Raw genomic sequence first — 27,834 nt, 5'->3', positions numbered from 1 at the left:
TTTTTGCTATTTAGTTATATGTGTCCCTTGTGTATTTTGGATATCAAGCCTTTATCAGATATATGCCACAGCTTTTTTATTTACTCATATACTGAAGGGCATCTTGGTTGCTTACAAGTTTTGGCAATCACGAATAAAACTGCTATCTTAGGCCCTGGCTGGTGTAGCTCAGTGGATTGAGCGTGGGCCTGCGAACCAGAGGATTGTGGTTTGATTCCCAGTCAGAGCACATGCCTGGGTTGCAGGCCGGTTCCCTGCAGGCCAACTCCCAGCAGGGGACACACGAAAGGCAACCATACATTGAGTTTCTCTCCCTCTCTCCTTCCCCTCTAAAAATAAATAAATAAATACATAAAATCTTAAACAAACAAACAAAAAAAAACTGCTATCTTATTGCTCCACATCTTTGTCAGTATTTGGTACTGTCAGTATTCCAAATTTTGGCCATTCAAATACATATGTAGTGGTATCTCATTTTTATTTGCATTTTCCTGATAACATATAATGTGGAGCATATTTTTATATGCATATTTGCCATCTGCATGTCTCTTGTCTGTTAGGGTCTTTGGCCCATTTTAAATTGGCATGTTTTCTTATTGTTGAGGTGTTTTTTTTTTCATTGCTTTTAGAGGAAGGGAGGGAGAAACATTGATGTGAGAAACTCATTGATTGGTTACCTCCTGCATGTGCCTGGACTGGGGATCCTACATGCCAGGACAAGGGATCTGACCTGCAAGCTAGGTATGTGCCCTGACTGGGAATCAAACCGGCAACCTTTTGGTTATGGGATGATGCTCCAACAAAGCCACACCAGCCAGGGCATTATTGTTGACTTTTACAAGTTCTTTGTACAAAGGGAGATTTCCCCCCCAAACCGGAATTATCTTCTGGAAGGTGGGCCCCTTGTAGTACAGCCTTCTCCCAATAGCTGAATATTCTGGGAACCCATCTGTGTCAGCATACTAACTAGCTGGAGTTGTTGTGAGAGGCTGCGTTAGGCTTCAGCGAATTTTTTTTGAAGACTCTTTCAATGTGTTTGCCCTTTCATGATGTGTGATATACAAGCACACCTGCCCACATCTCAATGGGTGTTCAGCAGTTTTTGACCAAAACCAGTATGACCCTCTATGCCTCACCCTCCCTAATCACCTAATCACGAGAAGACAATCTCACTCTGAGCAATTTTTTTGTTTGTTTCCCTGGATGAAAGAAGTCCTCAAAGGGAGACATTTTGCTGATGAGATAGAGGTGAAACCAAAAACTGGCAGAAGGACTAAAAAGCATCAAAATCAATGCATTCAAAACTGTTTTGAGCAGTGGGAAAAAATGTGTTGATAGGTGTATTGCATCAAATGGAGAATACTTTGAAAGTGACTGATGTTTAAACATGTAAGAATACATTTTATTTTATAAATAAATTTTGAAGTTTTTTTCGGTCACCCCTCATATACGTATTTTGGATAAGTCCTTTATGAGATATATTGTTTACCAATATTGTCTCCTAGTATAGTCTGTGGCTTGTCTTCTCGTTTTCTTGACATTCTTTGGCAGAGCAGAAGTTTTAAAATTTGTTTTTTTAAAGACTGTATTTATTTATTTTAGAGAGAGGAGAGTGAGGGAGAGAGGGAGAGAAACACTGGTGTGTAAGAGAAACATCAACTGGTTGCCTCTTGCATACCTCAGACTGGGGACCTGGGCCACGACCCAGGTGTGTGCTCTGACTGGGAATCAAACCAGCAACCATTTGGTTTGCAGGCCGATATTCAATCCACTGAACCATACTAGCCAGGGCCAGAAATTTTAAATTTTTAATGAAGTCCTGCTTGTCAATTATTTCTTTTATGGGTCATGCCTTTAATATTGTATCTAAAAAGTTATCATCATCATATCCAAGGTTAGCTAGGTTCTTTTTTGACCTTCTACTTTCTCTTGTTATTTTACAAAAGTTTTATAGATTTGCACTTCATATTTAGGTCTGTGTTCCATTTTGAGTTAATTTTTGTGATGGGTGTAAGGTCTGTGTCTAGATTAATTTTTTTTGTATGTAGATGTCCAGTTGTTGCAGCATTGTTTGTTACGAAGACTATCTTTGCTCTATTGTATTGTCTTTGTTCTTTTGTTGAAGTGCAGTTGATTATGCTTATGTGGATCTACTTATAAGCTCTTTACTGTGTTTCTTTGATCTATCTGTCTAGTCTTCCACCAATATCACACTGTCTCGATTACTGCAGCCTTTATAATAAGTCTTTTTCTTTAAAAATAATTTATTAAAATAATTTATTCTTTTCTGATCACAAGGTACAGGAATGTGAAAGAGCCACACCTGTAACTCCATGGCTGGCCATCCCAATCCATGCATTTGTAAATACCCTTTTACAACACCAGGTTCATCCTGCCCCCAAGCGTTCACTCACATTCTAAACAGCTGCAGAGTATAGTACCTCATCGTGTGGGAAGTTTAAACTTGAGTTTTCCAGCTTACTTGTAAATTCTAAAACTGAACTAGCTTTTCCAGTTGTTATTTCCTAAAACTCTCATCAATGAATAGGTCATAGGAAATTATGCCATACATCTCTTAGAGCCAATTAAACATTTTTTTAAAAAAGATTTTATTTATTTTTGGAGAGAAGAAAAAGAGAGAAACATCATGTATGGTTGCCTCTTGAGCACCCCCTACTGGGGACCTGGCCTGCAATCCATGCATGTGCCCTGATTGGGAATTGAACCAGTGACCATTTGGTTCACAAGTAAACACTCAATCCACTGAGCCATACCCGCCAGGGCTAAACTTTAAAAATAAAAAAAAAGATTTTATTTGTTTATTTTTAGAAAGAGGGGAAGAGAGGGAGAAAAGGAGAGAAACATCGATGTGTGGGAGAAACAACAACTGGTTGCCTCTCACACGCCCTCCAACTGGGGACCCAGCCTGCAGCCCAGGCATGTGCCCTGACTGAGAATCGAACTAGTGACCTTTCAGTTCACAGGCCAGTGCTCATGCCACTGAGCCACACCATCCAGGGTACCACTTAAACTTTTTTTTTAAAGATTTTATTTATTTATTTATCTTTAGAGGGGAAAGGAGAGAGGGAGAGAAACATCAGTGTATGGTTGCCTTTGGTGTGTCCCCTGCTGGGAGTTAGCCTGCAGGGAACCGGCCTGCAACCCAGGCATGTGCCCTGACTGGGAACCGAACCGAGATCCTCTGGTTCGCAGGCCCGTGCTCAAACCACTGAGCTACACCAGCCAGGGGTTCACTTAAACTTTTAAACAGTAGTGACTAAGGCCTCTTCTGTGTTCCCAGCTTCTAAGGCCTAGGGTACAACAGCCCCTGGAAGTCTCCTATATCCTAGGGTGGCCATGGAGCAAGGGGATGCCAGGACAAGCAGGAGGAATTAACAATCAATTTTATTCGGTTCAGACCAAGAGTCCACGAGTCTCAATGACCTTTGTTTATGTTCTCCATGTTCTTTTCAGCCTGTTCTGTAGCCTCATGAGCTACTTTTTCTTCTGGTAATGGATCTTGGCCTTCTCCTTCCTCTTCTCCTCCAGAGTGGCTATGACTGCCTGGTACTTCCACATGGGCCAGGTGCCCTAGGGAGGCAAACTTCACCATTTGCTTTTTCTTGACATAGGGTGGCGGTATCCCATCAAACACCTTGAGGCGGTTGGAGGTGGCCTGGCCTCAGCTGGGCTTGTTGAGCAGCATGCCTCCTTGCAGTGTCCACCAAAAGATGAAGCTGGGAGTTTGGAGGTGAAAAAGGCCGTGGGATGGGTTGGTGTTCATCTGTTCATGGAGGCCAGGTAGTTCAACCTGTCTTTGTGGAAATTGCTGGAAATGATGATGCCCTCAAAGAGCATAACCACTACCTTCCAGCTCCAGCAGTACTGCTAGGCCACAGTGGCTGCTAGGCAGCTCAGGAGAGGGCCTTAGCTGCCAAGCATCAGGACCTGCCCCTCCACCATCCTCCTTGGCAGCTGCCTAGGAATGTTATAGTACATTTTGATGTCAGATTGTGTCAGTGTTTCAATTTTGTTCTCCTTCAATAATGTGTTGGCTATTCTGGGTCTTTTGCTTCTGTGTATCAACTTTAGAATCAGTTCATTGATATCCACAGAACAACTTGCTGAGATTTTTATTGTGATTGCATTAAATCTATAGATGAAGTAGGAAAGAACTGACATCTTGATGACCTTGTCTCCATCATTTCTCATTCAACCAAAAAATTTTTAAAATATTTTATTTATTTATCTTTAAAGGGGAAGGGAAGGAGAGAGGAAGAGAGAGGAAGAGAAACTTCTCATGCATCCCCTGCTGGGAATTGGCCTGCAACCCAGGCATGTGCCCTGACTGGGAATCGAACCGTGGTTGTTTGGTTCTCAGGCCCGCGCTCAATCCACTGAGCTACACCAGCCAGGTCAACCAAAATTTTATTTGTAAAATTGAACCAACAATCTCCTCCTTACAAGGTTGTTTCAAAAGTTCTTCATTAATTCAGTAATTATTTAGAAAGCACTGAGAACTCTGTGATAATGTTCCTGTTCTCAAGGAGGTTATCTTTTTGGGGGGGAGAAGGGGATGGACAATAAACAAGCATACAGAGAAGTTAATAATTTCAGGTAAGTGAAGAAAGCATGTGATAGACTGACTGGCAGGGAAAAGGCTACTAAATATCAGGAAACCTTTCCAAGGAGGCAATGTTTGAATTATGACTTTCATGAAAAGGGAGAGCTAGCCATGAAAAAAAATTCAGACAAAAAAGATGAGAGCTCTGGAAGCAGCAGCAATTAACTCGATGAAAGGTTTGTAGAAGGGCATGGTGGCTATAGTATAGTGAGCAAGAGGAAATGAAGTAGACAGGGGTTATAGCCTATAGAGTTATTTTACTTATTAAAAAAGATTGTATTTTTTACTTATTTTTAGACAGATGGGAAGGGAAGGAGAAAGAGAGGCAGAAAAACATCACTGTGTGGTTGCCTGTCATGTACCCTCCACTGGGCTGCTGGCCTGCAACCCAGGCATGTGCCCTGACTGGGAATCGAACCAGCAACCCTTTGGTTCAAAGGTCACACTCAATCCACTGAGCTACACCAGACAGGGTGAGTTATTTTATTTTGAAAATTTAAGTATAAAATATATGCTGCAAGGTATGTAAAGTGTATAAGATTTTTTAAAAAATATTTATTTATTTATTTTTAGAGAGAAGGGGAGGGAGAAAGAGGAAGAGAAACATCAATGTGCAACTACCTCTTGCACACCCCCTACTGGGGACCTAGCCTGCAACCCAGGCCTGTGCTCTGACTGGGAGTTGAACTGGCAATCCTTTGGTTTGCAGTCCAGCATTCAATCCACTAAGCCACATCAGCCAGGGTGAAAAGGTATATATTTTAAGTGCACAACTATTATATCCTGGATATAATATGCATATGCTCTTATGTTTAGCTTCCTTAGCTTATCATGTCTGTCCTGTGATGATTTAAGTGGACTAAGATGCCATTTGGAGGTTTTAAGTTTGAAAGAAACCTGATCTAACTTACATGAAAAGGACACTGGTTGCTGTATGAATAATGGAGTAAAGGGAAACAGGAGTGGAAGTGGGAAGCCCTATCAAGAGGTGATGGTGAGTGGACCAGGGTGATAGTCATGGAAATAGAAGAAAGATTTGGATTTGAGTTTGAGATTATATATCTAATACCAGTTATTTTTAAAAGTATTATAAGGTAAGTAGCTCACACTAATAATTTCCTTGATAATCTTTCTGAGACTGGCATAGTGAATTTTCATGTATAAACTATGTCCCTACACTCAAGGGAGTAATACTCCTTTTTGGGGTAGTGTGGACAGACCATGAATCCAGACACAATTCAATCAGTACTTTAAGAAGCCTAGGAAGCTGTGGGAGCCAGAAGGGGTATTACACCAGCCTGCAGTTGCTCAATAGAGATTACTTGGGGATTGTGGCCCTTGAGCTAAATTTTAAAGAATAGTTGAAAAAAAGACGAAAAGATGTATGGGAAGACCAAGAGATGTGAGATCTCTCGGAAGCTTGGGAAGGTTCTATTATGGAATCTCAAATATATAAACCTGGGCTAAAAAAAAAAACCCCAAAAACTTTGAACTGCGCCTAAATGGATGGGCATTCATCCACTTATTCAATCAAGAAAACCACTCCTGGGTGCTTCTATGTGCCTTGAGGCTCCATGAGAGGTCACAGGAAGCAAACTGGCAGCTTTTGGGCTGCCAGTGACCCTTACATGTATTTTGGTCCACATTTCTATAGGGTGACTGGAATAGTGGTTTGCATAGTGGCTGTTCCTTCAGGACAGAGCATATGGTCTCCTGTTTTTCAAATTCCTTACTTGCTTCCCTTCGCTTTATTTACAATTCTTCCTGGTCCTTTTAGGTTTTTGAGTTTTCAACCACTGCTTTTTGTTGTAGGAAAAATAGGACTTCAAGTCAATGACATAAAGAGAAAATGATCAACATTTTGAGTAGAATAGGTAAGAGGCATGTATGTGTGTATGTATAAATATATATGTAACTTATATTTATATATATAATTTATTTATTTTTAGAGAGGGATGGAGAGAGGGAGAGAAATATCAGTGTGTGGTTGCCTCTCACACACACCCTACTGGGAACCTGGCCTGCAACCCAGGCATGTGCCCTGACCAGGAATCAAACTGATGACCCTTTGGTCAATCCACTGAGCTACAACAGCCAGGGCAGATGATGTCATAGTTAACCTGAGTGGATGAAGAGGAGATGAGAGCTTTTTCAGGGCTTCCTAAGGTGGGCTTTTGTGAGCGTATGAGCACTCTCATGACTTTGTTTGGCATGAATCTTGGCTTTGGGCTCTGTCACTGGTTAATCTATGAGCCTCAGTTCATTTATAAAATGGAATATTGGTGAGATTAAAGGAGATAATCAGTACACAAAGTGACCTCAGGAGAACGTAACTTATTATTATTCTATTCTGGGGTTAGGGTATGGATTCTCAAAGGGGTTCTTAACCTCAAAGTTGGCGAACACACGGCACAGGTGCTTGGGAGCTATTGGGAGTATCATGTATAAATCGAAGCCCAGGGCTCTCTGTTAAAGCCTAGGCTTCACTGCTAACTTCCTGAAAATGCCTGACAAATCGTTTCAGTTTTCTAGGTAATGTGTTAAACATGGGGGAACTGATCCGACTTGCCAGCCGCAATGCAGCCCCCACGGTAGCTTCTGTGGTAGGGGGCAAGCGGGAAGACTCCAGGTGGACTACACCTCCCAGCTTTCCTTGCGCTTCGGATAGCGCTCTACGCTAACACGCGAGCCTCTCCACTTTCCCAACCTCCAGTTACCGTCTATCGCGAGAGGACGGGCCGCGCCGGCGGTAGCGATAGCTCTGGTGGTGGTGGTGGTGGTGGTGCTGGTGGCGGCCGAGACGGCGGCGGCCATTTTGGTGAGGCCTCGGAAGCAGCGGCGGCGGCGGCTCGCTGGGGCTGCTGTCTCATTTTTCCCATTCACCGCCAGCACCTCTGTGGCGTGAGAGGAGGTAGTGGAAGCAAGGCGGTGGCAGTGGCTGCGGGCCCCAGGGGAATTTAAAGGCCGTAAAGTGGCTGTTAAGAGGGGGCCTTGCCCCCCCCTCTTCCGCTGGAAGGGGGTGGTGCGTACGCCCCCGTGGACGCAGGTAAGGAGAGGGAGACAAGATGGCCGACGCTCCACAGTTCCCCCTCCCTTGACGGGTGACTGCGCGCGCATCATTCCGCCACCGCCTTCCCTCCCTCCTTCCCGGGGTGCTGCGCGCGCACCTTCGGCCAGGGCCCCGGGGCCGGTACGCGAGGCTGTCGGCGCGCGCCCATAGAGACAGGCTAAGGGGAGCCAGGCGGGCCGGTGCTAGGCCTGGGCGCGTCTCTTCTCCCTTCCCGCCCGTCTGCGCACGCGTGCCTGAGCGAGCGAGCGACCCCTGAGAGGACGGACACAGGTGTGCTGCTGCCCGCCCACCGACCCCATACCCGCTCAGGGGCGCGCGGAAGAGGAAGGGGGGCGTGGGATGAGTAGTCGGGGCGTGTGCCCAACGTATCTAGTCAGATACCAGGAACTGGCGGCTCGAACCCTTCCTTAGCTCAGCCTTTCGCGGTTTGGTAGTGGGGGTTGCTCCCTGACGGGCAGGGGTAACAGGCTCCCCAGCCCTGTGACCCTTGTGTGCGTGGGTTTGGGTTCTAGCGGGAGCCCCTGGGCGATGCGCGCAGCCGGCTGAGCCCGCCTCCAGCCGCGCGCGCGCCGGCCCCTCCCCCCACTCGGTCGCGCACGTTCTGTGGGGTGGGAGTCCAGGCGGAGGCGGGGCTATCTTAGGGTTTGTGGCAACTTGGGGCAGAGGTCAGGGGTCATGCTGGGTCAGGCGGTTGGGAGTGGTGAGAGACGGTAATGAAGCCTAGGATTAAGAGTTCAAACAAGCTTTTTGGATTCCACTTAGCTTGTGTTTTGTGAATCTTGAGGAGGGAGTGAATCAAAGGCAGCACCGAGGTTAAAGAATTTCCTTAAACTCTGGGGAAACACTTCCGGGCCTTGTGAGGGATAACCTTGCCTGTTTCCGGGCCATGGTTCATCGCTATGCGATCTTCCTCACATTTGATTGTTCCCCTCATGTTTCCTGCTGTAATTCTTGTATTTGGGGAAGTGGCTAGTGGTGCAGGTATGAGAGTCAGGGGGCCCTTCCCTGGGGAAGGGTGGATTCGCCTGTGTTCTGTCCTCACTGGCAGGAGAGAAGGCTGCCAGCAGCCAGCACCTTTTTGAGGTTCTAGATGTGACTTTCTTCTTTCTTTGTTATTTGTTCTCCATTCAGTAGTTGGAACCTTTTTACGTTTAGCCTTTTTACACTTTTTTTTTTTTTTTGCTTCCCTGCTCTTACCACCAGCCGGAATCTTGATTTGCTTTTGTTTTTCTGAAATGAGAACTTTTCCTAATGCTGTGATTTTTTTCAGTCTTTGAACTGGGTTGGGTATGTTTAAAAGCCTCAAAAGTTGGTGTAAAGAAGGCTTTGATGGATGCTGATATATGCATCAGCTTTGAGGATTGAGTCCTCACTGCTGTTTTTTTCTCCTGTTTGTTTCAGTTGTGATTCCCCTCAGTACGGCGGCACCGTGGAAGTACAGACTTTCACAGGGGGTGTGGTCTCAGCTCACACAGGTGAGGGTTCAGATATCATTATGTGACTGATACTAATGGAAGAAGTGTTTGAGATACAATGAGAGAAAGTGTAGGTTAATACACTTTGATTTGCTTTGATAGTACTTCTGGATGGATGATAGCATTGTAATGATAGAACTGGGACTGTGGATAGAGAAAGATTTTATCATACTGGCTCTACCAAGGAGTAGCTTGTCCTCCATGGTTTTGGCATTAGATTTGTCTTCCTCCTACCACTCCTTACTGTGAACTTTTGCAAATCATTTGGTCTCTTTTTTTCCTGATTTCTTCCTAACTTGTAAAATACAGAAAGTATTAGAATATAATCTCCCTTTAGGTCAGGAATCGTTTCTGCATGGCTCCTCAGTATATAGAAGGAACTAAGTAAACATTTATTACGCCATAAAAAGTACCTCGTTCATAAGGTAGATGTGAGGGTATAGAATATATCAGATAAGTACTAAGAAAAGTATCTGACCCATAGTAGCTGCTCAAGAAATGCACACTATAGAGACAGTTCATTTATCTTTTTCAAGTGTTATCTCTGGCAATTTAAAAGAGTCTTTAATATATTTAAATCCCATTTCTACTCTTTTTACCCTTCTTTAGGTGCTCCAGAGGCCAGTGGACCTGAGCGGAGGCTGGGACGCCCTAGTGGGCCCCGGGCCCTGGAAGGCGGGTCCCGGTGGCCTGTGGCCCAGAATGAGGCCAGCTCCCAGCATGCCCTGCAGCCGGACGCAAACCCCTCGGCCAGCAGCAGTGGTGACAACGACCCAGTCATTCTTCAGGCATCCAAAGAGGAGCCTGGGAGTGGGACCATGCAGAGCAGCCCCTCCCCTCCTCATCCCCAGCTCCCAATTCTGCAGACACAGGTTTGAAAGTGGGGAGAGTTCCTTCTCTGCTTCTGCTTTATGCCCTGCTGGTCTGAGGCAGAAGAAATACGACAGGTCTGCCCTGGCTGGTGTGGCTCAGTGGATTGAGTGCTCTCCTACAAACCAAAGGTCCCTGGTTCGATTCCCAGTCAGGGCACAGGCCTGGGTTTTGGGCCAGGTTTCCAGTGTGGGGTACACAAGAGGCAACTGCACATTAATGTTTCTTTCCCTCTTTTTCTCCTACCCTTTTCCTCTCTCTAAAAACAAGTAAAATCTTTAAAAAAAGAAGTATGACAGGTCTTAGCCATGTTTTTATGATCCTAGCAACCTGGGTACTGAGTTTAGAGACTCATACGAATTGTTAAGCCTGTTGGATACTCATATTGTACTTGGAATTAGTGTAACATTGTTCTTTGAGAGTATGGGAACTTATTACCTGAAAAAGGGTGAATTATTAATAAGTAAGGGTGAACTTATTACCTGAAAAAGGGCCAGGTTGGAAAGGCGGGTTGGGACAACTTCTAAGATTGTGATTTGAGAATAGCTCAGTTTCTTTGGGTGGTTTGTCTATGTGTGTAGTGTTCATTCTTTTTTAATACCAAGAAGGTTAAGGGAGTAGGGAGGGAAACTGTGGCTTTTTACACCAGACAGATCTATGTTTGTATACAGTAGGCTTTTGATGGTTACCGATTTGATACTTATAATTAGCTTGAGCAACTGGGAAGTTTTGAGACATACAGTCTTTTGTCATTTAGCTGAGTAGGAACTTGAGTGGTACATAGAAGCTTGTGTGCTGGAGTGAATTTCATGAGTTCCCTCACTATCCATATTTAAGTAGGACTTTTCCCTTATTGCTTGTGCAGGACCTTGTAAAATAATAGGTGGGTGTTTGAGCACAGCACCCCTCCACTCCCTGCTTCCCCTCACACCTCCCCAGTAAAGGAAACTACAGAGACTGGTAATAAATATAAAAAGGGTTAGGTGGTTTTTTTTATTTTTCAGACCTTTTGAATTTGGTGGTAGCTCAAATTTATTTACATGGGTGACTCTGCCATGAAAAGGAGGGAAAAATAGGGATTTATTTACGTAAGTGAAATCATTGAGGTTCTGAAAGGCTCATTAAAATTTGAAGTCATAGGCAATAGTATTGTTGAATGCTCACTGTTAAAGAATACTGTATTGTAGTATTCTTTAATACTATTATACTATAACTACTCTTGCATGCCAAGTTTCTGTAATAAGTTTGGTTCTGCCCTCTCAAAACACTTTACTAACACCTTACTAAAACCTTACCTCAAAGGTTTGTGTTTACAAAATGAGGTTAATACCTTCAGAGTTTTTTTCTTGTGAAATAACGTACTTTAAACTTCTGGTACAATGCTAAGCATTCATTTTATCTTTCTTTTTCCCCTTTTCTAGATGGTGTCGGACGGCATGACAGGCAGCAATCCTGTTTCCCCTGCCTCATCCAGTTCCCCAGCCTCTAGTGGGGCAGGTGGCATCTCCCCCCAGCATATAGCTCAAGATTCCTCTCTGGATGGACCTCCAGGACCCCCAGATGGTGCCTCAGTATCTCTGGAGGGGCTCAGCTTACTCCAGGTTGCTGACCTAGCTAACAAGGGCCCAAAGTGGGAAAAGAGCCATGCTGAGATTGCAGAGCAAGCCAAGCATGTAAGTATAGAAAAGGTTTGTGAGGATTCTTAAGAGTCTTCTTCCCTGAACTCCTGTATTCCATGGATATTTTACATTTCTTTTCTCATCATGTATGGGTTCTGCCTTAATGTATATGATCTTGAGTAAGTCGTTTAAACTCTGAGCTTCATTTTCTTTTCATAAGATAGGGATGATATAATTGTCTATAGGCTGTTTAAATCAAAGACATAAAAGTGCTTTGTGAGCTGGGAGACTCTTAAGATTTACTGGTTGCCCTGGCTGGTATTTTGCTGTGCTCAAACACCCACCTATTATTTTATAAGGTCCTGCACAAGCAATAAGGAAAAAGTCCTACTTGGACATCATCCTGCAAACCAAAATGTTGAGGGTTCAGTTTCTGGTCAAGACACATGCCTGGGTTACGGGTTTAGTCCCCAGTTGGAGCATGTGCAAGAGGCAGCTGATTGATGTTTCTCTTCCTCCTTTTTTCACTCTTCTTTCTAAGAAAACAAATTTTTGAAAAGAGGGAAAAAAGATTAACTGGTTTCTGTTATTTGTCCAGTGGTGTGGTCCATGGGTCTGCAGCATTAGCATCACCTAGAAACTTGGTAGAAATGCAAATTTTTTTTTTTAAGAAATGCAAATTCTTAATGCCTCTCTTCCACCTACCCATTTAAAACTAAAGGGTAGGGCCTAGCAATCTGTCTTAAAAAGCACCTCAGATGATTCTGATGAATGCTCACATTTGAGAACCATTGGTCTAAATGCCCATTTTTTAGATATTTTGTTCACCATCAGGCCATTCAGTTCCCTGACTAACCTCTGGCTGTTATTTTTTCTCGATTAGTTGTTGTAGGGACACAAGAATAATGAGGGCTGTTGTTTTGTTTTTTTAAAATCACCTCTATTAAATGAAAAAATTTTTAAATGCTTTTTTTCCCCCTTACAAAATACAGAGTGGGGCAAAAGTAAGTAGTGGGCTTACAGTTCACAGAGAAAATAATACAATAATAAATTGTTTCATATACTTAATAACTGTGAACCTGCTTTTGCTCCACCCTGTATAATCAATGTAGAAACAATGTTAATTTTTGGTTACAGTAATCACTGTAAATGTTTTGGTGTATAACTTTTTAGTATTTTCACCAAAATACATTTTTCTAAAATTAGAACTTTTTGAAGGCAAACGAGATTGTGCAGGTTGGGCTTTATAGCATACTTCTAAACATGAGCACATTCCTATGTAAGTAGAATTCTACAGTGATAAGAATCCTTGCATCTAGAGGCAGTAAAGAAACTTGTGCTCCTTGCTTCTCTGAGAAGTTCCCTTGGGATATGTTTGCCCAAGTCTTACCTATATTCGTGGAGAAAGCCATACTTTTAATTCTCAGCTTATTAATACTTCCTGGCTATGTGATCTCAAGTAAATCACGTAATCTCCTTGATCTTTTTTTCACTCATTTGAAAAAGAGTATAATACCAACTTGTAGAATTGGTATGTGGACTTAAGTATAAAACACTCAGTTGAGCCAGTTCTTATATATAGTCAGTGTTCAGTAATTCAGCCATGGTCATGAGGTGGAATATATGTCCAGTATATTCCTTGACTGACCTAGTTCTCCCTCAATAGGAGGCTGAGATTGAGACTCGGATTGCTGAGCTGCGGAAGGAGGGTTTCTGGTCACTGAAGAGGCTGCCTAAAGTTCCCGAACCTCCCCGCCCCAAAGGCCACTGGGACTATTTATGTGAGGAGATGCAGTGGCTCTCTGCGGACTTCGCTCAGGAGCGCCGCTGGAAAAGGGGTGTGGCCCGTAAGGTATGTCTTCAATGGGGCCTACTTGTCGTTACTTTTCCAGGTTTGCTTTTTTTTTCTTAGGTGGGTTGATTGGAAGCAAACCAGACAGAACAGTGTAGGATGCTTATTAATGCTCGTACCCTCAAGAGGCAAGCTGGCTTCCCTGGTTTCCTGGCTTTAATTATTTTCTTTGCTTTTGACTTGGGATTTGGCCTTGGAGTGCTTTTATACCAGTTTCTAATTTCCATAGGTTGTGCGAATGGTGATTCGGCACCACGAGGAGCAGCGGCAGAAAGAGGAACGGGCCCGGAGGGAGGAGCAGGCCAAGCTGCGCCGAATTGCCTCCACCATGGCCAAGGATGTCAGGCAGTTCTGGAGCAATGTGGAGAAGGTAGGGAGCAGGGATTGGGAAGGTAGATGCCTTGGGTTTGGTTGGTGGGAAGCATGGAAGCAGGAATGATCAAAGTTTGTCAGTAAATGAATATTATAATTTTATGCAACTTTAATGATATTTCTTTTTTTTTAAATAATTTTTTAATTTAATTCTTGTTCAAGTACAGCTTTCTGTCTTATATTCCCAACCCTGCCCGTCCCCCCGCCCCATGCTCCCCGCCTCCCTCCCATTTCCGCCTCCCTCCCATTTCCGCCCCCCACCCTTAGTTATTGTCCATGTGTCCTTTATACTTGTTCATGTGAGTCCATCCCCTTTTCCCCTATGATTCGCTCCCCTCTTCTAATGACATTTCTGTTGTGCTTTGGACTTTTCTTTCATTAAGTGCTATGAAGAAAAAAGAAGTACAGTGGAAATGGGCCCTGTCTTTGGGGATAGTTTTACATTTTCATTTTTTAATTATAGTTGGCATTCAATATTATATTGGTTTCAAGTGTACAACATAGTGGTCAGGCATCCATATAACTTATAAAGTGATCTCTATATAAGTTCAGCACCCCCTTGACATCATACATAGTTATTAAAATGCTATCAACCATATTCTCCATGCTGTACTTTACATACCCACGACTATTTTGTAATTGCAATTTGTGCTTCTTAATCCTTTCATCTTTATCACCCAGCCCCCCAAGCTCTTCTTTCTGTCATGTATCAGTTCTCTGTATCTATAAGTCTGCTTCTGGTTTTTTCCCCCTCCTTTTAAGATTTTATTTATTTATTTTTAGAGATAGGGGAAGGGAGGGAGAAAAACATCAATGTGTGGTTGTTTCTCATGTTTCAACTGGGGCCTTGGCCTACAACCCAGGCATGTGCCCTGACTGGGAATTGAATCAGAGACCCTTTGGTTCACAGGCTGACAGTCAACCACTGAGTCACACCAGCCAGGGCTGCTTCTGTTTTGTTTGTCTGCTTATTTTATTTTTTTATATTCCACATATAAGTTAGATCATGTGCTATTTGTCCTTCTCTATCTATCACACTTAGCATAATACTCTGTGTCTATCTGTGTTGTCACAAATGGCAAGATTTTATCCTTTTTTATGTCTCAGTAGTATTTCATTGTGTGTACATACCACATCTTTGTTATCCCTTTGTCTATCAAAGGACACTTGGGTTGCTTTGTATCTTGGGTATTGTAAATAACGCTGCAGTGAACATAGGGGTGCTAATATTCTTTTGAATTGATGTTCCAGGTTTCTTTGGATAAATTCCCAGAAATGGGATTACTGGGTCCCACTTGGTAGTTTTATTTTTAATTTTTTAAGGAACCGCCGTACTGTTTTTCATAGTGGCTGCACTAGTCTGCAATCCCAATAGTGCACAAGTGTTCCCTTTTCTCCACTTCCTCACTAACACTTTCTGTTGATTTGTTGATCATGGCCATTCTTGACAGGTGTGAGGTGATATCTCATTGTGGTTTTAATTTACACTGCTCTGATGATTAGTGGCCCTCTGTGTTTCCTCTTTGAAGAAATGTCTATCAGGTTCCCTGACCATTTTTGGAAGGGATTGTTAGTAGGACTAATTGGCTCTTCTAGGCCATCTGTCCTTTATAGGGCATTCAGCATGCTTTTTCTAATACCTATTTGTACCATCAAAGTTCTCATTAAGTTGTTCACGTATGCTAACTTGCTGTTGTTTCTCAAGAATTACCTGGCTTCTTTCTATATTTTCAGTCTTTTGTGCCCTGTTATTCCTTTTCTTCTCCTTTCCACTTCAAACTGTTTCTCCTTTTGCACTTCTCTGTTCTTTAATACCTGGCTTTCTAATGCTGGGAATGGCTTTCTCCTCATTTCCACTTAGGGAAGAGCAATTTAGGCTTTAAGATCAGTTCCAGATACATTTGCAAATGTTTCTCTGTTGCCTGAAGCTAAGGTGACTCCTCTCTCCCTTTACTCCCTTTTGTGTTTTCCTCAGAAGCACTCTCAAGGTTACTTAGTTCTTCCTTCTAAAAAGCTAGTCCAGGGCTGAGAATAGAGAAGGCTTCCCTAAACGTTGAGTAAAAGAGTGAATAAAAGATTATCTTGGTAAACCATCCATATCATGCTTGTGGCAGGTGGTGCAATTCAAGCAACAGTCCCGGCTGGAGGAAAAGCGCAAAAAAGCTCTGGACCTGCACCTGGACTTCATTGTGGGGCAAACTGAAAAGTACTCAGACCTTCTGTCTCAGAGCCTCAACCAGCCTCTAGCCTCCAGCAAAGCTGGCTCCTCCCCTTGCCTTGGCTCTTCCTCAGCTGCCTCTAGTCCTCCACCCCCAGTTTCCCAGCTGGATGATGAAGGTGTGTTTCCTCTTTGGCTCTGCTACTCTTCCTCATGTACCCTTTCAAGAGCTGAAAACCCACCCTGTGGCTTGCAGGGGACCGTGGACTTTGTGACCTTGTTCTCCTGCTATAGATGGGGACTTCCAGCCCCAAGAGGAGGAGGAGGAAGATGATGAGGAGACGATTGAGGTTGAAGAACAACAGGAAGGCAATGATGCAGAGACCCAGAGGCGTGAGATTGAGCTGCTTAGACGCGAGGGAGAACTGCCACTGGAAGAGCTGCTCCGTTCCCTTCCTCCTCAGCTGCTAGGAGGGCCTTCCAGCCCTTCAGGAACCCCATCATCTCATGATAGTGACACCCAAGATGGGCCTGAAGATGGTGGTGAGGAAGAGCCCTCTCAAGCACTGAAGGTATGGGAAGAAGGGGTGGAGGGAGGGCTGAGGGGGACAGGGGGAGAGGTTCTTGGATGGAATTCTGGTCTATAAGGTTGTTGTTTTCAGGAGTTCTCCCTGGTTAAAGGTAATTTGGGGGTTCTCATTTGGGGATGGATAGGGAAGAATCTGCATTTGGGGCAAGTTGCAGTCTGGGCAGTTTTTAATGCTGTAGTGGAAAATTGTACTGTACTCTGCTTTTTTAAAAAGATTTCATTTATTTTGTTTAATTTTGGCCAGAGGAGAAGGGACAGAGAAAGAGAGGGAGATAAAAACATTGATGTGGGCCCTGGCTGGGGTAGCTCAGTGTATTGAGTGCGGGCCTGTGAATCACACGGTCGCAGTTCGATTCCCAGTCAGGGCACATGTCTGGGTTGCAGGCCAGTTTCCAGCAAGGGACTCATGAGAGGCAACCATACATTGATATTTCTCTCCTCTCCTTCCCTCCCCTCTAAAAATAAATAAATAAATGAAATTAAAAAAAAAAAAACACAAAACAACATTGATATGGGAGGGAAACATCGATCAGTTGCTTCTCCTGCAGCCCCAACTGGGGAGCTGGCCCGCAACCTAGGTGTGTGTCCTGATCAGAAGTTGAACTGGTGACCTTTCATTTTGCAGGATGACACCTAACTTACTGAGCCATACCGGTCAGGGCTATACTCTACTTTTTAAATTGTTGTGCGAGTTTGAAAAACACGTATTCTGGCCTTTGCTACTGCTATGAAATGGCCCTATTACTCCCTTATTGGTTTGTAGATTTGAAGCTGAGATGGTAAACTTGAAGTCTCTTTTAGACCAAGGTCTTTGTGACTCCATATGTCTGAGTGCATGGGGATGGGGTTGGGGGCCTGTATTTCTTATCTAGCACTTTCACAGGTCCTCCTCCAGGCAGTTGGGCCAAGATTTGGTAGCTTGTGCTGTAAGAAAACCCTTGATTGCATCCTTGCACTGGGACTCTGCCAGTGGTACAGAGAGACTTATTTTGTGGCATCGTATTCAACAGTGTGCCTTTCTCCTGTTGCTCTAACCTTAGGTTCTCTACCTTTTTATTCTTTGACATACAGGTAAAACCCCCACCTTCCTCTGTTACACAGCGAAACAAACAGCCTTGGCATCCAGATGAGGATGACGAAGAGTTTACTGCCAACGAGGATGAAGGTCAGGCCTGTTTTCTTTATCCTGTTGCCCCATAACCCTTGAATAGTTTGGATCTAATGTTTCAGGCTTTCTTACCTCTTCCACTTGTGCCTCTGTCCCCGTTGATCTTGCCTTATTCTCTTTCCTAGCGGAGGATGAAGAGGATACCATAGCAGCTGAGGAGCAGTTGGAAGGGGAGGTGGATCATGCCATGGAGCTGAGCGAGTTGGCTCGAGAAGGTGACATTCACTAGACATTGTAATGCATATACTCTTTGGTGTCTCCTTTGCAGAGTGGCAGGAATAAAGAAATGAATACGACACATTTACCCTCTCTGGAAGAACTCCAGTTCTAATGTCAAAGACAGATTTATAAATGAATAATTATAAATAGAATATGATGGAATTTTGAACAAAGTGACGTGAGAGCTCATGGAGGGAAGAGCCATTGTAAGAGGATATTGGTTATGTTTTATCTGTACCTTAAAGGGAGGTTCATCAGATTGATACTGTCCTTTTTACTAAAGGGCAACACCATCCATGGTTCTAGCCCATGTTGTAAGGCTTGGCTTTGGTAGCTGGTAATGAAAGTAAACTTTTTTTAGTCTTCCCCTGGAGCTGAGCCTAGTGTTGCCTACAGAGACCTAAGTAAAATGAACTGGCACCTCTCAGATATCTCCTCCTTATTTTCCCTGAAGCACCCAAAACATACCCTTTATTTCTTTTCCAGGTGAGCTGTCTATGGAGGAGCTACTACAGCAGTATGCAGGGGCCTATGCCTCTGATGCCTCTGTCCCAGGTTCTGGGAGTAGTGAACAGGAAGATGAAGATGAGGTAGACACTAACAGTTCTGATTGTGAACCAGAGGGGGTCACGGAAGCTGAAGAGGCTCCTCAAGAGAATAGTAGCAGTCAGTCAGGTAAATGTGTGGTCATAAGGCAGGAGCTGGGGAGGGCCGGCTCTGAAAAGTAGTGCTTTTCAGTGTGTTTTTAAATGGTGAGTGCTAAGCCTTGGTCTTGTGTTTTAGACTCTGCCGAGGAGCAGAGCGAGGACGAGGAAGATGTGCATTCAGAGGAGGAAGAAACAAGTGGTAGTTCAGAATCAGAGGAATCTGAGTGTGAATCATCTGAGGAGTCCCAATCACAGAGCCAAGCAGATGAGGAAGAGGAGGAGGAGGAGGAGGATGACTTTGGGGTAGAGTACTTGCTTGCCCGGGATGAAGAGCAGAGTGAGGCAGATGGGGGCAGTGGACCTCCCACCCCAGGGCCTGCCACCACTCTCGGCCCTAAGAAAGAAATTACTGACATTGCTGCAGCAGCTGAAAGTCTCCAGCCCAAGGGTTACACCTTGGCCACTACCCAGGTATTCCTAGACCTCAGCTTCTACTTCCTCATACTGACTTTCCTGTTGCTGGGTGATAAATGCCTTGGTTTCACCCTAACATCTCTCTTCCTACCAGGTGAAGACCCCTATCCCCTTGCTTCTGCGGGGCCAACTCCGGGAGTACCAACACATTGGGTTGGACTGGCTGGTTACTATGTATGAGAAGAAGCTTAATGGCATTCTTGCTGATGAGATGGGGCTAGGCAAGACAATTCAGACCATCTCCCTGCTCGCGCACTTGGCCTGTGAGAAAGGTAACTAGGCAGGGCCTTTCCACTTGGTCTCCTTGGCCACCTCCTTGGGGAGCTTGTTTAATGGTGACTCCAGCTGTAGGATGGTATTAGTAGCTGCATTGACTTTGGTCAGTAAACTGTACAAGGGGGGATTCATCCACCCCAAACCCAGAATTTATTTATAAAAAATTGTATTTCTATGTGTTTAAATTGCATTCACTTTCAAAGTGCTCTTTGATGCAGTGCACCTATGGAGACATTTTTTTCCTCAACTCAAAACAGTTTTTGAGTTGTGGAACCTGTTGATTTTTTTATACCTTTTAGTGCTTCTGCATTTTTTTTGTTTCACTTCTTTCACGTTGGCAAAACATTTCCCTTTGAAGCCTTTTTCACCCAGGGAAACAAAAAAGAAATCCACTTAGAGCAAGACTGGGTAAATAGAGAGGGTGGGACATGGGAGTCATGCCAAAACTGCTGAACACTCGGCACGGTGTAGGCAGGTGCACTTGTAAGTCACCCATCATGAAATGGGCAAACGTGTTGAAAGTCTTCAAGAAAAAGTCACTGAAGCCAAACACAGCCTCTCACAACAATGCCAGCTGGTACAGTGATACAGATGGGTTCCTAGAATACTCACCTAGTGGGGGGTGGGGGGGCCTGGACTACAAGGGGCCCATCCTCTAGAAGATAATTCCAGGTTTTTTGGGGTTGTCCCCCCCCCCCCCCATATAGAGAGGCCAACAGAAGTGCTACGATTCTTAGGAAGGGCCATTAGGACAGACTGGTGAGAGGCATAAGGATGAAGAACCCTAAAGTTCTCTTGTATATCTCTACCATTTCTCATTTAAAAAGAATTTTTTTCTTAAAGATTTTATTTTTATTTGTTTTTAAAAGTTTTATTTATTTTTAGAGAGGGAGAGAAACATCAGTGTGTGGTTGCCTCTCACGTGGCCCCCACTGGGGACTTGGCCTGCAACCCAGGCATGTGCCCTGACTGTGAATTGAACCCTAACCCTTTGATTTGCAGCTTGTGCTCAATCCACCGAGCTACACCAATGAGGGCAAGGTTTTATTTTTATTTATCTTTTTTGAAAGATTTTATTTATTTGGGGGGAGAGGGGAAGAGAGACATCAATATACAATAGAAATATCAATTGGTTACCTCTCTCACATCCTCAACTGAGACCTGGTCCACAACACAGGCATGTGCTGTGACAGGGAATTGAACCGATGACCTTTTGGTTTGTGGGACCACATCCAACCCACTGAACCACACCAGTCAGGGCTCATTTCTCATTCTTTTCTTCCCACCCTGTTTAAAATATTTCTGTATCTTATTTTGATTCAGGTGTATTGGGACACATTATGTTAGTTTCAGGTGTACAACATGATGATTTGATATTTGTATTCACTGAGAAATGATTTCCACAATAAGTCTGGTTGACATCTGTTACCATACTCATTACAAAAAAAAAATTTTTTTTACAATGAGAACTTTTAAGATTTAAGCAATTTTCAAATATGCAGTATAGTACTGACTATAGTTACTATGTTACACATCTCTCATTCTTTTGCTAAACAGGTAACTGGGGTCCCCATTTGATCATTGTCCCTACCAGTGTGATGTTGAACTGGGAGATGGAGCTGAAGCGTTGGTGCCCCAGCTTTAAAATCCTCACTTACTATGGAGCCCAGAAAGAGAGGAAGCTCAAGCGGCAGGTTTGCAGCTCCATGTGAACACCTCCTCCCTCCCCCGCCCAGCACCTCATTTTCTTTTAGGCTCTTTCCTCAGATGAGTTTCTCCTTTCTGTTGCTCCATTCTGCTCCTGGGACTTTGTTTTCTCCTAACCTGATTTCTGTCCCGTAAGGACCTTACCCCTCTTTTTTTTCAACCCACTATTTGCTGCTTTCTTCTGATACCTCAGGGCTGGACCAAGCCCAATGCCTTCCATGTGTGTATCACATCTTACAAGCTGGTGCTGCAGGACCACCAGGCCTTTCGTCGCAAGAATTGGCGCTATCTCATTCTGGATGAGGCTCAGAACATCAAGAACTTCAAGTCACAGCGTTGGCAGTCACTGCTCAACTTCAACAGGTGGAAATGGAGATGGGGATTCATGGAGGGGTTGACTTGGTCTGAAGGGTGGGATGCTCAGAAGGTTGAGAACTGGCTGACCATCCTCCCTCTAATTTCCTCTGTCTCTTTGCAGCCAGAGACGCCTACTCCTGACGGGAACTCCCTTGCAGAACAGTCTTATGGAGCTGTGGTCTTTGATGCACTTTCTGATGCCCCATGTCTTCCAGTCTCATCGCGAGTTCAAAGAATGGTTCTCTAACCCCCTAACTGGCATGATTGAGGGCAGCCAAGAGTACAATGAAGGTCTAGTCAAACGCCTCCACAAGGTAGGACCTGTAACAGTGTGTCACTGGTATTGGGAAAGGTAAGGGTCTAAGGGCAGAAACCCTTAGGGAAAGGAAATTTAAGCAGAGATAGATTGAATTCACCCAGATGTCAAGCTGCAGTGTTCCAGGGACTAACCCTTTGCCAAACTGAGTGACCTTGTCTTGGTCATCGTTCTCCTTGTTTTCTTTAATGGTGACATTTCTGTCTTTACTCTCTGAGTAGAATGCTGTTGTTCATCAGTCCCTGCTTGGATTTCTCTTTTCCTGGATTTCCTCAACTTTGTATTTTGTGTTTCTCCTCCCCCGTTCTTTTTCTCTCCCTTCACCCCTCCACTTTCCTCCCTTATCTTTTCTGGCTTCTCTTTCTTTGTCTGCCTTTTAAATAATATTCCCCATCATTCTGATCTTTACTTTTTTGCCTCCCAATTTATGTATTTCACAAGCATACTCATTCATAAAGCTTTGGAAACTCTAATTTGTGTTTTTATTCCCTTGAATCTGTAGACCATGTAACGTGTATTTAAATTTGACTTGGTATATTTAAAGTTGTTCTTGAACTCACTATATTCTAACCCAACATCTCAAGCTTTGTAGCCTGTTATTTTTATTCTGTTTGGTAAATCACCATCATTTTGTTAAATCGAACTAGAAACGAAGATGGTTCCTTAATAATACCTTTTTGTTAAGGAATTGTTATATATAACAATATGTGTAACAATGTTATATATAACAATATCTCCACTTCTTTCATGTTACCTTGATGACTGTGTCCTATCATATTTTACCTCCTGAGATCTCAGATTTGCCTTTTGTTTTCTGTGCTGCTGTCACTGCACCACTTTTTGTTCTCATCTTCTCTCCTGGACTTACTTTCATCATCTTGTTCTCAGTGCTCTCTTTCACTTCTTAGGTTGTGGTATAAATTTTATGGGGGGGTCTCCTTTAGCAGAAAGGAAATTCCTTGAGAGGAGGGGAAGGCCTGCATCTGAGTCATATTTGTGTGATCAGTTCCTGGCATATTCCATGAGTGTTTACTGATAGGCTAAGGCAGCACCCAGCTGGTTATCAAGTCAACATCCAGCTAGACGAGCTAGACTACGGCTCACTGTCCATTGTTCTCATCAGCCTCTTGATTATTTACATTTAGGTTTTGCGGCCTTTTTTGCTGCGTCGAGTTAAGGTGGATGTTGAGAAGCAGATGCCTAAAAAGTATGAGCATGTTATCCGCTGCCGGCTCTCCAAGCGCCAGCGCTGCCTCTATGATGACTTCATGGCACAGACCACGTAAGGGAGGATTGAGGGTGGGCCCTGAGACTCTAGATTGAAGTAGAGGTCAGAGGTGCCAGTCAGGATACCCCATTTTATTTTTCTTTTCTCCCAGAACTAAGGAGACACTAGCCACTGGCCATTTCATGAGTGTCATCAACATTTTGATGCAGCTGCGAAAAGTCTGCAACCATCCAAACCTGTTTGACCCTCGACCTGTGACTTCCCCCTTTATCACCCCAGGCATTTGCTTCAGTACTGCCTCTCTGGTCCTAAGGGCCACTGATATTCATCCCCTCCAGGTAAGTAGTTCGTTCCCAGGGTTATTGGCCCTACCCCAAACCTTCACATCTTTAGACTAGAGTCTGATCTTTTGTATTCTTCCTTCTCGTGTCATCTCAGCATTATTCCCCTAGTTTCTTCATTTTTTAGCTATGTGACTTGAGGCAAGCTAATTATTAACCTCTAACCCTGTTTGCTTGCCCTTCAACATAGGGGGATTAAAGGGCCTGTTCTGCAGTAATTTGTGAGAATTGTGTTAATCTTTTTGAAGGAGCCTGGCATGTTAATAATACTTACCTATTATTTCGTTTTTCTACTCCTTCATTCTTTTGGGCTATTTCCTACTCCCTTCCCATTTTTGTTTTTATTGTGGTAAAATACATAACAAATTTTACTATTTACTTTTTCAAGCACATGATTCAGTGGCATTAAATACTTTCACATTGTTGTACAACCATCGCCACCATTCATCTTCAGAACTTTTCTTATCTACCCAAACTAAACTCTGTACCCATTAAATATTAACTCTCCATCCCCCCACTCTTGGCAGCCACCATTCTACTTTTTGTTTGTAAATTTGAATACTCTCTAGACCTGGCTGGGGTGCCTCAGTGGGTAGAGTGCCACCAGTTCGATTCCCGGTCAGGGCACGTTGCCTGGGTTATGGGCCTGGGTCCCCTGTTTGGGTGTTGGGGGCATGTGAGAGTCGACTGATAGGTGTATCTCTCACACATTGACTTTTCTCTCCCTCAGTTTCTCCTTTCCCTCTCATTAAAATAAATAAGTAAATAAATAAAATATTTAAAAGAAATTGTGAGTACTCTAGGTACTTCCTATAAGTGGAATCATACAGTGTTTGTCAAAGTCCCTACTTTCAGTTCTCTCTTTTAAGAAAACTTACAATGAACATATTGGGGTGATGTTAGTTAATAAAATTTTATAGGTTTTAAGTGTACAATTCTATAATACATCATCTATATATTGCATTGTGTGTTCTCCACCCAAAGTGAGGTCTTGTTCTGCCACCATATTTTTGATGCCTTTTACCCTTTTCTATGCACTCCACCTTTCCTTCCTTTAATTACCATACTGTTGTCTGTGTCTCAGGTTTTGTCTGTCTTCTTTGCTCATTTCAGTTTTACATTCCACATGTGAATGAAATATATTGGGTTGGCCAAAAAGTCCATATGTTTTTTTCTGTAAAATAAAAGACATTTTTCATTTTCACCAATAACTTTATTCACTTGGATATTTTGAGTGTGTTGGCTCTTTCCTGCTATTGGCTTCTAGTGCCTGCAGAGAGGCCAGGAGTGCTGCTAAACCTCTTAAAATGAGTAAGACAGCCCTACAGCAAAGAATTATTTGGCCAAAATGTCAATAGTACCAAGAAACTTAGCAGAACACTTCTGACACATTCAATGAGGCACAGCACCTTCTCTACACACTGCACAACTCTTGTGTTGCATTTCAATTGCATTCTTACCTTTCTTGAAATAATAAAGCGTGATACACTAAAAATGTTGCATATTTTCTTCCATTTTCAATACTAAAATGGCTACACAAAAATTCACCGATTTTGCTAAATATTTTTTAATGCACCCTAGTATGACAGCGGTCACAATAAATCTAACAAAATTGTTTAGAATTAAGTTAAAGACAAGCACTACTAGAGCCATTGTACAGAAAAAGACAAAATGAACTTTTTAGTCAACCCAGTAGTTCCTTGACTTTCAGTTCTCATTTGGATATACAGTCATGCTCTGCTTAATCGTGGGGATATGTTAAGAAAAATGTGTCTTTAGGTGATTTCGTCATTATGGCAAACATCGTAGAGTACACTAACAAAGACTTTAATGGTGTAACCTACTACACAGCTGGGCTGTATTGTGTAGCATATTGCTTCCAGGTTGTAAGCCTAAAGAACATACTAGACTGAATGCTGTAGGCAATAGTAACAAAATAGTATTTGTCTATCTAAACATAGAAAATATATAGTAAAAATACAGTATAAAAATTAAAAAATGGTACCGCCTGTATAAGACACTTACCACGAATGGAACTTGTAGGACTGGAAGCTGTGAGTGGTGAATGAATGTGAAGGGTGTAGGACATTACTGTGCACATTAAATTTACGAAAGAACACAAGACAAAGTGGAGCACAAGATACAACAAGACATGTATGAGGCAGCTGCTGGCCTAACCCAGTATACTGTTTTGTAGCAAACTTTTTTAATAAGTAGAAAAAGTATACTCTAAAATAACAAAATATAATATGGTAGATACATAAACTTGTAATACACTTATTTATCATTATGAAATACATACTATATGTAGTTGTATGTGCTGTATACCTTTAGCACATACAGACTGGTAACACACCAGGTTTGTTTACACCCGCATTACCACAAACATGTAATGAGTTGCATTGTAATATTAGGATGGCTAGATGTCACCAGGCAGTAGGAATTTTTCAGCCCTAGTATAATGTTAAAGGACCACCATTGTATATGCAGCCCTTCATAGACTGAAATGTCATTATGTAGTGCATGACTGTATACCCAGAAATGGAATTGTTGGATCATACAGTAAGTAGTAATTCTATTTTTAATTTTTTGAGGAACTGCCATACTGTTTTCCATAGCAACTGCCAACCCTGTTGTGTGTGTGCATGTATTTTGTTTTTGTTTTTTAGTAATATCTAAATAGGTATGAGGTAGTATCTTGTGATTTTCATCCTCATTTCCCTAACTATAATGGTGCTGAGCATCTTTTCATGTGCTTATTGTATATTCTCTTTGGAGGAGTATCTCTTAAAGGCTTTTGTTGATTTTTAAATTGGGTTTGTTTGTGTTTTTGTTAATGAGTTATAGGAATTTTTATATCCTAGATATAACCACTTATGAGATACATGATTTGCAAATCTTTGTCCCATTCTAAGGATTGCCTTTTCACTCTGTTGATAGTGTCCTTTGATGGAGTTCAGTTTGTCAGTATTTTTTGGTTATCTGTGCTTTTGGTGTCATACCCAAGAAATTATTGCCACATTGGTCCCTTTGACACCGTGCTTTTGTGTTCCTTCTTGTGCCAGCGGATAGACATGGGTCGTTTTGATCTTATTGGTCTGGAGGGTCGAGTCTCTAGATATGAGGCTGACACATTTCTGCCCCGGCACCGCCTGTCTCGTCGGGTACTGCTAGAGGTGGCTACTGCTCCTGACCCCCCACCCCGGCCCAAGCCAGTCAAGATGAAGGTCAACAGGTACTAAGGCTGAAGAATAAGGGAATGGATGCCTAGAATGAGAGGCTACAGGTGGCTGGGGGATTGGGATGGAAAAGAAAGAGTTGGAGACCAGGGCTAGAATGTTTATTTGGGGTAAAATACCATGGCAAAATACCATGGCGGGGGTGGGGGGCGGGGGGTTAGGGGAGAAAATAACTAGAAGAGGGTTCTGGGATTAGAGAAGAAAATAACTAGAAGCTCTCATTTATCACTGATTTCTCCCCCCTTTCCCTGCGTAGTGCTTTTTGGTTATCTCAGATTTTTTTCCATTTCTCTTTTGGGTCTTGTCTTTGTTCATTTTTTTGTAGTCCTTATTCTCTGTCCTTACCTATTTACCCCCTCATCTTTTCCTCATAGGATGCTGCAGCCAGTGCCCAAGCAAGAAGGCCGGACAGTGGTGGTAGTGAACAGCCCACGGGCCCTCCTGGGTCCTGTCCCAGTCCGACCCCCCTCAGGCCCTGAGCTCTCAGCTCAGCCTACCCCTGGCCCAATTCCTCCAGTGCTGCCAGCGCCACTGATGGTGTCAGCCTCGCCTGCTGGACCCCCACTTGTTCCAGCATCCCGGCCTCCTGGCCCTGTTTTGTTGCCCCCACTGCAGCCAAATAGTGGGCCTCTCCCCCAGGGTAAGTTGCAAGGGAGCCAAAATGTTGGGTTGGAGAGTACTTCATATAGATTGGTCAGATTAGGGGAGAAAGAAGTGAGTGAAATGAGAGTGTTTGAGAACTTGGGTTAGAGAGGGGTATGGTGTTTGTTGGGCTGGAAAGAAGTATGTATGGAGGCTGTTGGGAGCTGGCTAAGGCTCTGGTCAAGGTATATCTGACGGATGTTTTCTTTGTGTCTACAGTGTTGCCTTCCCCTTTGGGGGTCCTGAGTGGGACCTCACGGCCTCCCACGCCAACCCTATCCCTGAAGCCGGCCCCACCTGCCCCTGTTCGCCTGAGTCCTGCCCCACCCCCAGGCTCATCCAGCCTGTTGAAGCCCCTGACGGTGCCACCGGGCTACACCTTCCCTTCTGCTGCTGCCACCACTTCTACCACAACAGCCACTGTTCCCACCACTGCAGTACCAGCTCCTACTCCAGCACCACAGCGCCTCATCCTATCTCCTGATATGCAAGCTCGTCTGCCCTGTAAGTTCCCAGGGCTCTGAGGGTGAGGGACTTTAGATGGGAGGAAGGCTTATATGCCCTGGAGCTGGAGAAGAAAAGCTTAGGAAC

The 27,834-nt window shown here is 43.6% G+C and overlaps 1 protein-coding gene and 1 pseudogene across 7 annotated transcripts in view; one reads left to right on the top strand and one right to left on the bottom strand.

The window, feature by feature from the left end:
- Nucleotides 1–3,270: 3,270 nt before the first annotated feature.
- Nucleotides 3,271–3,963, bottom strand: LOC118997391 (60S ribosomal protein L13a-like; annotated as a pseudogene).
- A 3,377-nt stretch (nucleotides 3,964–7,340) lies between these two features.
- The window catches only part of SRCAP (Snf2 related CREBBP activator protein), a 36,113-nt gene continuing 15,619 nt past the window's right edge, over nucleotides 7,341–27,834 (top strand). For 3 of the 7 annotated variants that reach the window (XM_037061023.1, XM_037061024.1, XM_037061018.1), the window contains exons 1-21: nucleotides 7,449–7,670; nucleotides 9,096–9,169; nucleotides 9,779–10,041; nucleotides 11,461–11,712; nucleotides 13,325–13,510; nucleotides 13,740–13,880; nucleotides 15,997–16,219; nucleotides 16,335–16,612; nucleotides 17,701–17,794; nucleotides 17,923–18,012; nucleotides 18,503–18,691; nucleotides 18,800–19,134; nucleotides 19,232–19,409; nucleotides 20,971–21,107; nucleotides 21,314–21,483; nucleotides 21,599–21,791; nucleotides 22,939–23,075; nucleotides 23,173–23,359; nucleotides 26,428–26,597; nucleotides 26,976–27,241; nucleotides 27,463–27,747. In XM_037061023.1, coding sequence (XP_036916918.1) covers nucleotides 9,988–10,041; nucleotides 11,461–11,712; nucleotides 13,325–13,510; nucleotides 13,740–13,880; nucleotides 15,997–16,219; nucleotides 16,335–16,612; nucleotides 17,701–17,794; nucleotides 17,923–18,012; nucleotides 18,503–18,691; nucleotides 18,800–19,134; nucleotides 19,232–19,409; nucleotides 20,971–21,107; nucleotides 21,314–21,483; nucleotides 21,599–21,791; nucleotides 22,939–23,075; nucleotides 23,173–23,359; nucleotides 26,428–26,597; nucleotides 26,976–27,241; nucleotides 27,463–27,747 — 3,565 coding nt within the window. In that variant the 5' untranslated portion in view covers nucleotides 7,449–7,670; nucleotides 9,096–9,169; nucleotides 9,779–9,987. The other 4 variants (XM_037061021.1, XM_037061020.1, XM_037061022.1 and 1 more) reach the window with 4 other exon arrangements.

This window comes from Sturnira hondurensis, unplaced genomic scaffold (assembly GCF_014824575.4).
Source record: "Sturnira hondurensis isolate 20B ecotype Veracruz unplaced genomic scaffold, ASM1482457v3 Scaffold0013092, whole genome shotgun sequence".
NCBI classification, from domain to species: domain Eukaryota; kingdom Metazoa; phylum Chordata; class Mammalia; order Chiroptera; family Phyllostomidae; genus Sturnira; species Sturnira hondurensis.
Note: the sequence above shows the minus strand (reverse complement) of the source record. Positions and strands in the feature narration are given on the sequence as shown.